This window comes from Corticium candelabrum, chromosome 2 (genome assembly GCF_963422355.1).
Source record: "Corticium candelabrum chromosome 2, ooCorCand1.1, whole genome shotgun sequence".
NCBI classification, from domain to species: domain Eukaryota; kingdom Metazoa; phylum Porifera; class Homoscleromorpha; order Homosclerophorida; family Plakinidae; genus Corticium; species Corticium candelabrum.
Window position 1 is genome coordinate 2,128,062 of NC_085086.1, and position 10,000 is coordinate 2,138,061.

General features: G+C 41.5%; 1 protein-coding gene across 1 annotated transcript; it reads left to right on the plus strand.

The window, feature by feature from the left end:
• The first annotated feature begins 1,829 nt into the window (after positions 1 to 1,829).
• Positions 1,830 to 9,043, plus strand: LOC134198175 (probable serine/threonine-protein kinase drkD). Its single transcript, XM_062667511.1, has 4 exons — positions 1,830 to 2,376; positions 2,569 to 2,671; positions 7,339 to 7,962; positions 8,029 to 9,043. Exons 3-4 carry the CDS (start codon positions 7,542 to 7,544, stop codon positions 8,835 to 8,837), a joined length of 1,230 nt encoding a protein of 409 aa, XP_062523495.1. The 5' UTR covers positions 1,830 to 2,376; positions 2,569 to 2,671; positions 7,339 to 7,541; the 3' UTR covers positions 8,838 to 9,043.
• The last annotated feature ends 957 nt before the right edge of the window (positions 9,044 to 10,000 follow it).

Below are 10,000 nucleotides of genomic sequence, written 5' to 3' on the forward strand. Positions count from 1 at the left end.
GCATTGTGCTGCTTACCACAATCAATCCAAAGTTGTTCGTATTCTATTAGAAAATGGATGTGATAGCAACATAAAAGACAATGTAAGACATGTTGATGTGAATGTGAATGATAATATTTGTATCTAGGATCCATGGCCCGTCGTTCGTACGAGCAAGGAACTGCAGTGCAAAGATAGGTCCGTAGACACGTCACGTGCAATCTTTGTTGCGAGGTCCCGGATATGCTGAATGAATTCGAATTTTGCTCTTTGCGCTTGTTTCGATAGAAATTGACACACTGCCCGCGTTGCGGTTACTGCAGAAAACGTGTAGGTTGGATTTGGTGCAAATGCAATCAGAATTTGGAGAGAAACGAAAGTGCTAGAAGAGAAAGTTTCGTCGACAAGAGATATTCGATTGCTCGGAGCTTTGAGAAGGACGACGTTGCATGAAGTCTACACAGGACTGGTGTGGGCGTGTGTTCTAATGAACTGGAATGTGTAGCGTTTGCGTCATCGAGAAATTTTACGCGGGGTCGACCCCTGGAGAGGGGCCCTTGTGCATATTTTTACGCAAACCTTCCCCTGTGCGTGCCGAGTGTGCGTGCCAATTTCGGTTGCGAACAGATAAAAGACGTGGCCGCCAAACACGAACACCCACACACACACAGACAATTTGAGCTTTAGATATTAGATCATTGTATTGTAAATTTTGGTGTGCATGGTGTTAGCACAGCTTTAGCTACTAGTCAGCGTTCTAGCCAGGCATGCTAAGGTGTAGCGGCCCGCTATATCTTCAGAACTGCCCTCTACGCCTTCCACAAATGTCTAAGCATTCAGAGCTGACCGCTACACCTCCAATACTGGCTACACATGTAGTAGGTACCATACACTACACCTGCATCTACACTTCCAATATAAATTAATCTATACCAACAAATTATTAATAAATAATAAATAAATAATTTGCATACAGTTAATTAGCCTCCAACTTACAGACCAGAGAGTGCTGAAACTCTAGTCTGTACCACAACGCTACTAAAATGATTTTGGAAGTACTTATGAAAAGTGATGCTAAATGGTAGTCTAACAGCGTAGGATTGTTTTACCTAGATCAACATATCATTTGTAAATGCCATGAGATCTCACAAACGAACAAACTTCTGCAGTGTTTGTGGTGATATCTTCGTATACGGCATGAAACTACGACTGTCTGATTCTTTGGCAGACCGCTAGCTACTCTAACTGTACGACTAGCGAGACTACCATTCGACCAGTTGTCAAAGGTGATGGTCTAGCGACGCTGCTGTGCATGTCGTCTCAGTGCAAGCTTGAAAAGATTGAAGAACTTAAAGTGAAACTAAAACTAAGATGTGTGCGTGCACCAGAGTCTTGATCACGGCTCTGGTGTGCACTTACCGCCCATAAGGATTTCACACGCGTGCAATCAGCGTTAGTGGACGTAGCATAACCAATTATTGCTAAACCAATCAGAATTTACAACCGACATTCCGTTTCTAAGACGCTGATTGGCTTAGAAGGTTATTTCCGAAATCATTTTAGTACCGTTCTGGTACAGACTAGAGTTCTCGTGCTCTCTGGTCTGTAAGTTTGAGGCTAACAATTAATTTATTTATAGAAATTAATTGTTTGTAAATTATTTATATTTTATTTATTTAATATTATTTATTAATAATATATTTATATAACTAATTGAATGCAAGTCATTTATTTATTATTTATAAATAATTTATTGATGTAAATTAATTATTTGCAAATTATTTATTTATTAATTTGTTATTTTTTTATAATTATTTTTTACTATTTTTGTGCATCTACGCATGCTAAGGTATGTGTCTACCCATACACTGGCTACACATGTAGTAGGTACTGTACACTGCACTTGCACACGTGCAGTTATATCTTTAGCATTGTATTGGTAATGAGAAACAGTTTAATTAATTTAAGAATGTAGTAGATAAGTCACTATCAGTCTTCCACTCAATGTGATTTGTAGAGGCTATTCTCCCAAACCATCAGTAATTTTATTTCAGAAATTTGCACAGACACTACATGCCACGCCCACATACCAGATCTATGTACTACGTTCACAGAGCTACTTCAAAAACTCCTGTCTATAACTCTGCTAGTTTATATAATATTCTATTTGTTTTGTTTGATCTACAGTCAATACTCCAGCAGGTGACAAGAAACATATAAGTATAAACTGGTGTATTATACATCTAATTTTATTATCATGTATTTTGATGTGTTAATATTAGAAGATGGTAATCATACTTGGATGTTGTGTTTATTTGACAGGATGGAATTACAGCACTGCAAGTAGCTGTCAGCTGCAATAACAAAGATGCTGCAGATGCAATCAAGGCATTCACTGTAAATTGTGTGTGTGTGTGTGTGTGTGTGTGTGTGTGTGTGTGTGTGTGTGTGTGTGTGTGTGTGTGTGTGTGTGTGTGTGTGTGAATATTGCGTGTGTGTGTGTCGTTTGTGAGATTTGCTACAATGTAACTGCCTAGAAAATTGTTTGCTGTATACATCAATAGTAAGAATTGCTGCTGTTTTACACAGAGCACTACACCTACACAACAACTGAGAAATGAAAGTTCAGAAAAGGATAAAGAAATTGCTGAAATGAGAAGACTAATTACAGACCTACCGACGGCATTGAGAGGTGAGACACAGCAGAGAGAAAATTCATTTACTTGTGGGTAATATTGATTTGTTTACGTCAGTATGGATTATTATTTGTCAAATAGTAAACAATTAAAACCAAAAATTCAGTGACTTGTTTTTGACACAGTCCAGACTTTGTCATAGCCATTAAATGGTGTTGCTGTACAAGACAGTGAATCAGGATTTCACTTTCACTTTAGTTCATCAATGCATGTCTGACTGGAGTGGAGAATATTAACCAGTTAAACAGCAACTACAGAAAACAACCAGACAGTTTATACTGTTCTGTAAAGTTCGAGTTCTTTTTACTCATTTATATCAAACATATTAAAAGATTTCTTGCGTGACTACAATGCCGACAACTTAGTGGTGGTGGTGGTGGTGGTGGTGGTGGTAGTGGCGGTGGCGGTGGCAGTGGCGGCGGGGCTGAGGCAGCAGCAGCAGCAGTAATGCTTGTTGTCTCATTCCTCTAGATAGACAGTGCTTGTCTAGAAGACACCATCACACAGGATGGTCCCACTTCCATGCAGGCTGTGCGACTTGTTGTCTTTAGGGAGACGCCCCTGCAGCCTTGCAGTAAACTGATGGACCATGCGTTGGATTGAATGAGAGAACCTCTTAGCATCACATTTCTGGACCATTTTTCATTAAGAAACCAGAGCTGTTATGAAGGTAACAGTCCATCGCCACAATACAAGACTGATACGTCGACTCTATATTTTATAACCCTTGACCGCCCTTGATGCACAGAGCGTAGAGCTGGTCAACATCTGTCGCAGGATGGTGGACCTTGCATAGAGAGAAATTCCCTGGTCCGTCGATCAAGCTGCTGCAGGTTCGTGGTTCTCCAATGATTGACACCAAAACTGTAAATGATAACCGACAGTACAGATCCAAAGATGGCCAGACCCTTTATTTATTATCTATTATTGTGTGTCGTTATGCCCCTCCATAATGGGCAAGTGGGGTCTTTACCCCCATCTGGGCGCCCATCAACCCGCCAGGTGAGCCCAGCAGGGTACATGTTTCTGTGTAGTCAACCGGCGATCAATGACTAGCCAATTCGATATAGATTGCAGGCATTACGGTAACCGCGAACATTGGGACAGCACGCCTAGTGGATATCAATGACCACCAGGAAAGCACTGAACGTCATTGTCAACGGACCATTCGCAAGACCACAGAAACTCCTCAAGGACTGAAGCGAGTCATCGTCTCATGGATAAAGCTAGAGAACATGAGAGAAAGACAGAAAAGTTTCATAATTTACTGTGGTCAATGGGGTTTGAACCCCCAAACTATGCAGTGGTAGCCATTGTTGCTAACCACTAAGCCACGGCGGTGACATTTATTATTTATTTATTTATTATTGCATTATTTAGTTTTTTATTTATTATTTATTTTATATTTTATATTTTATATTTATTATTTATTAATTAGCATCTACTTTTTATTAGTTATTCTTATTATTTATTATTATTTATTACTATTTATTATTGTTTATTATTATTAATTTTTTATTATTTATTTTGTTATTTATTATTTTTTATTTATTATTTATTAATTATTTTTTATTTATTTTATTATTTATGTTTTATTATTTATTATTTAGTTTTGTTGTCGTGCTCAACCAGATCGGTCTGGTTTGTAAAGTCTATTACAAGTACCTGAAGCAAACCCTGCTTCAGAAGTACTTAGACCATCACGGCTGTCTAGAAAGAAGACATGACTTGACGAAGGATCCGAGTAGCTCCCAGAAGCACTGTTTTTTGTAAGTGCAGTAGGTTGTGATGACCTGGAATAATGTCCAGCCACCGTGCAATACTTGCTTGCGCTGTGCCCAAAGCTCCCAAGACCATCGGAACCACCAGTGTTCGACAATGCCACATGCGGCTTATCTCCACTCGCAAGTCGCTGTACTTCGCTAACTTCTCAGCATGTTTCCTGCCAATGTTGCCATCAGCAGGGCAGCTGATATCAATGAGAAGACAAATGTTTGTCTTCCTATTTCTGAGTCAGATGTGTGGACCATTGGCTTTGATCTTCTTGGCAGTGGAGATGGTGCTATCCAACATCATAGTAATGTCATTCGTCTCCACAAGCTTATCAGGATGATGCCGGTACCGTCTGCTCTCCACTGCAACCCCAAAATTACGACAAACAGCCCAGTGAATGTACGACAAACAGCCCAGTGAATGTACGACAAACAGCCCAGTGAATGATGAAGGCCACCTGATTGTGTCGATCAGTGTAGTCCATCGGTGCCAAAGAACTACAGCCTGCCACAATGTGGTCGAATATTTTCAGGGGTACACTGCACATGCGGCAAGTAGGACTGACATCACGACGTAGAATCTTGCGCTCATAGTACCGAGTCTGAAGAGCTTGGTCTTAAGCAGCAACAACCAGACCCTCAGTTACTGCAGGAAGATTTGCTCCCTTTAGCCATCCGTGAGTCTCTGTCCACAGGCGGTTGCTCAGTGAGACGGCACTACTGCGCGTGCATAGGCTTCCTGCTCCAGGACCGCACACGAAGAGAACTGCAACACGTATGGCAATGTCTCGCATCTGTTTCAGGCGCTTGCTCAAAGCCATCTTCAACCCAGATGGATACATTCCTGTGTAAGCTCTGCGACTTTTCGTCCTAAGGAAGACTCCTCCGCAGCTGTGCAGTAAAGCAACAAGCCATGCGCTTGATCGAGTGTGAAGATTTTCCGGAGTCACACTCCCGTATGATCTGTATGAAGGGATCAGAACTGTCAGCAAGGTAACAGTTCAGCCTCACAATACTAGATTGATATGTCAACTCAATCTGTTGTAACCCCCTACCCCATCACTTCAAGGAGCGTACAGTCGATCAACGTCTGCAGAAGTATGATGGACACCGTGCATAGAGAGGAGCTTTCTGGTCCGTCGATTGAGCTGCTGCAGGTCCGTGCACCTGCAATCAATGACGCCAAAACCGTAAGTGAGAACCGGTAGTGCAGACCCATTGATGGCTAGAATCTTGTTTCGACCATACAACTGAGTCCGGAGAACCACCTTCATTCTGCGGAAGTACTCACGACATAGTCTCTCCCGCATCATGCTGTGCTTAATACCGTTACTCTCATCTACACCCTTGTACTTGTAGACTTTACCAGTAGTTGATGGTGTCCGTTTTTCCTATGTCACTCCCGAGTTGTGTCCAGATAGCCTGCCGTTGACAAAGTATGCAACAGCACATATGTCCAGACCAAACTTCATCTGGATATCATCAGAGAAGATACGAACCGTGTGCAACAACCCATTCAACTGATCAGAGTTTCTGCCATACAGCTTCAGATCATCCATGTATAGTAGATGACTGATGAGCTGACGTTTGGCAGTCTCACCATGCCCAGTGTTCATCCAGTAGCCGTGACCGGTTCTATTCAACTCCTTACTCAAAGGATTGAGAGCCACACAGAAGAGAAGTGGAGGAAGTGAGTCACCTTGGAAAATACCCCTCCTGATCTGCATAAGCCTTGTCTTGAACTTACTGTTCCTGCAAGAAAGCACCATCGATGTTCTGCAACTCTTCATCACACGTGACGAGAACTTGCACAAGACTGGACTGATCTTATTCATCTGCAGTCATTGGGGCAACCAACTGTGTTGCACGCTGTCATAGGCTTTCTGATAGTCCACCCAAGCCATGCTCAAGCTCTTGTGTCCAGTCTTACAGTCTTCGGTAAGCAGCTTGTTGATCAACAGCTGATTCTTTGCACCAAAAGATCCCTGTCGGCAATCCTTCTGCCCCAAGCCATGAGGTTTCTCTGAACCAAATGCCCTGCAATCCTCTGCCTGATGGCTGATGTGAGGGTCTTATAGAAGACAGACAGACACGTGATAGGCTGGTAATTTTTGGCCTGGTCAGTCTTGTTATTCTTAGGAATCAGAGTGGTTATTCTTTGAGACAACCAGTCGGGTACAGAGTCTGGAATCTGAACCAGCAGGTTGTAGTTACGAGTCAGATCATTGTGATCAGTGTGAAGACACGTGATACGCTTGACCTAGAAACCATAAACATTGTCTGGGCTAGGAGATTTCCACCTCCCCATTCTCTTGAGATACGGTGTGACCTCATTGTCTGAGATAGGTAACCACTGCTGCTCATCTTTTCCGTGCGTCTCGCCATCAGTTTGACGTCTCAGTTAGAAGGTAAACTCATTGTCATGTACCTCACTTTCTATGAGACCACCCCAATACTGCTCGATCTCAGACTCGGATGGCGGGGAAGAGACCTAGATAATCTGCTTACTCAACTCTCTGTAAAACCGTCCAGCATCTCGTTGAAACAAACCGTCCTGGCGAAGTCTCTTACGATTCTTCTCTAGCCTTCTGGTCCGCTCGACCTTATTATTTATTTTTATTATTATTTATTATTATTTTTTACAGCACTTATTTGTTTGCAACTGCTAACGCGAAATCAATCTCTTTCTTGGTTTTGCATCATCGTATCTTTCGTAATGAAAGATCAAGGATGAAATTGCACAACTATGGGTTTATTATGTGTGATATCAAAGTCATGTTATTGGTGGGAAATCAGGTGGCAGCTAGAATGTTTGTTTTTGTTTGCTCATTTGTTTATTTGTATTGTTTGTATATTTGATTTTTGTGTTTGTTTATCATGTGCGTATCTAGCAAGTGCATGTCAAGTTGAGGATTTACAAAGAGAGTTGGAGCAGCTCAGAGAAAGCAATCAAGCCATTTAAGCAGAGAAATCTGCCATTCAAGCAGAGAAATCTGTATTGCAGCAGCAATTGGTTGATCAGGAGGCTGTGACTCGTACCGTCACTGATGAGAATGAACGTCAAGTGGAAGAAGTAAGAAGATTGCTGCAACTCATGCAGCAACGTGACGAAGACAACAAACAACTACAAACAGCACTTCATGAGCAGGAACATCTAGCAGCACAGAAACAGAGACAGGCAAACGAACTGCAGGAGGAAATCACAAGAATGGCAAGTCAGTTAGATGACAAGGAGAGACAACTGCAACAAAAGGAGGAAGAATTGGATGGCAAGAAGAACACAATAGAGCAACAGGGAAGCACGATAGAAGAACAAAGAAGGCAAATGAATGTCTTGAGGCACGAGGTGCAAGAGAAGCAGACGACTAATGAACGTCTGGCAAGAGACATACAGAGAAGTGAAAGTGCAGTGCAGGAGCTGCAACAACTTCAACATCAATATGACAGCGTTACACTAATCCATGATGACCGTTTACACATGACTGGATTAATCTTGGGAGAAGGAGCTTATGGAGGTAACAGAAATTGGTGAATCGGTTGCTCTACTGTATGTGTATGTGTGTATTGATGGTGTTTTGTAGAGGTTGCTGTTGGCATGTGGAGTGGTGTAGGAGTTGCTGTCAAGACATTTCATGAAGAACCGGTTAGAGTACATGAACTCAACATTTCATTCATTCGACGTGAAGTGTCGGTGTCCTGTCGTGTCCATCACCTCAATGTCGTATCCATCTGTGGAGCTATCATTGAGAATGAAGTTCCTCTTCGTATCGTCATGGAGCTTTTGGAAGGATCACTGAAAGATGTGATCAAAGCTGCTTTGAAAAGCAGATATCTGTCCATGAGGGAACAAGTGGATGTAGCTGTGGGATGTCTGTGTGGTGTGATGTATCTCTACCAGCTGCAGCCTGCTCTTCTTCATGGAGACATTCGCTCTACCAACATTCTCATCAGCAAGACCATGAAAGCCAAAATCGGTGATTTGGGCTCTTGTCGCTTCTCTAACGAGTCACTTTCTGTTGGTCCTCTCAGTCCACAATATATTGCACCAGAACGAGTTGTGGAAGGTCGTGCAGTGACCCCACGCAACACAACACAAGCCGACATGTACAGCTTGGGAGTCACGTTTGTTGAGTTATTCACAGGAGTAGGTGCAGAGGTGAAACGGCGTAAGAATCAGTTTCGAGCTGTTTCTTATGTTCCACTGCAGGACATTTGCTATGCTATGGCAGAAGAGAATCCACCTGATCGCATTTCTGCAGCAGCAGCTCTCATGCAAGTGAATGCAGTGAAGCAGAATGACGAGTACACTTCATGTCCTCCCAAAAGGATGGTAAAAGGCAAGAAGCGCAATGAAGACAAAGTGACACTCGTAGAGATGCCGTGGATGTGACTTTAGAGCAGATAATTGTGATGTATTTGTTTGTCTGTTTGTCTCAATTCCTCCAACTTTGCTGCTTGTTATAAATGCAATAGATGATGTTGCATGTGTGTAGTGTGCTGTGCAATGTAGGTTGAAAATGAACTTTTTGATAGTCTAGCAGTCAGTCTCAACAGTTTTTAATTTACAGTTTCACTGATATGAACTGAAAACATTTTTCTTAGCCTTTTTGATGCTGTTTATCACTTTGTATGTCAATGCTACAGCTGAGTATGAGTCTTTTATAATACAAGTTGCCAATTGAACTCAAACTCCACACATACATGTTTGTCAGTCTGTTTGTATGTATTCAATTTTTACATTATGATGGATAATCAGTAAGTCATGTAGGACAACGTGTGAATAGAAAACTCTTGCTGTTAGCAATTGTTGGTCTGTTAGATGAGAATGTGTTAGAAATGGTTGTGGGTCAGCATATACATCAATCAGTCGCTAGCAACAAGGTTAGTGATCGATCAAACAGAATGTTGTCTATTGCATGCGCGTTCAAAAGCACTTAAAATCTTTGCTAAAATTTAGATTGCCCAATTTCTTTAAATTTTATAGTTTCTAAAAGTTAATTTTACTTTTTTAAATTTATATTTTCTAATAAATTCATTTTAATTTTGTACTTTTCGTTTTAAATCTAAAAATTGAAACGACAATTTATTTGCAATGTTAAGCCAAGCTACAAATCTAAAGAGTAGAATGGCCAGAAATTGCAAAACTACGGTCTGTTCCCCATGAGTGTGAACTTTGAAAATCATCAATATCTCCGCTGTTTTTTGACTTCTGCGATGATCTCGGTATTGTTAGAAACCGCTAGGTCTGACATTTGTGCTTATCAAATTATCGAACCCCTTTCTACAAACGAACTGGAAGGATAAGACTTGTGCATATCACAGACAAATGGGCGGAGCAAAGATTATTATCCAATTATCTTGTAAGTCCAACGGATCAGCAACTGGAACTATTGAAGATAATTGGTAAAACATAGTCCAACTGGAGCAGCTCTAATGTGCTCTAATGAGCACACCTGGTGGGACCTCGACTTCACTACTGTCCATTTCCCTAGGCGTGAACTCGGAAGTGAGTAATGAAGTAGATGTCACACCAGGTGTGCTCATTAGAGCACT

Coding starts and splice junctions, on each gene's coding strand:
- LOC134198175 (XM_062667511.1), top strand. CDS start 7,542: ATGCAGCAACGTGACGAAGACAACAAACAACTACAAACAGCACTTCAT. Junction 7,963..8,028: donor GGGAGAAGGAGCTTATGGAG/GTAACAGAAATT, acceptor GGTGTTTTGTAG/AGGTTGCTGTTGGCATGTGG.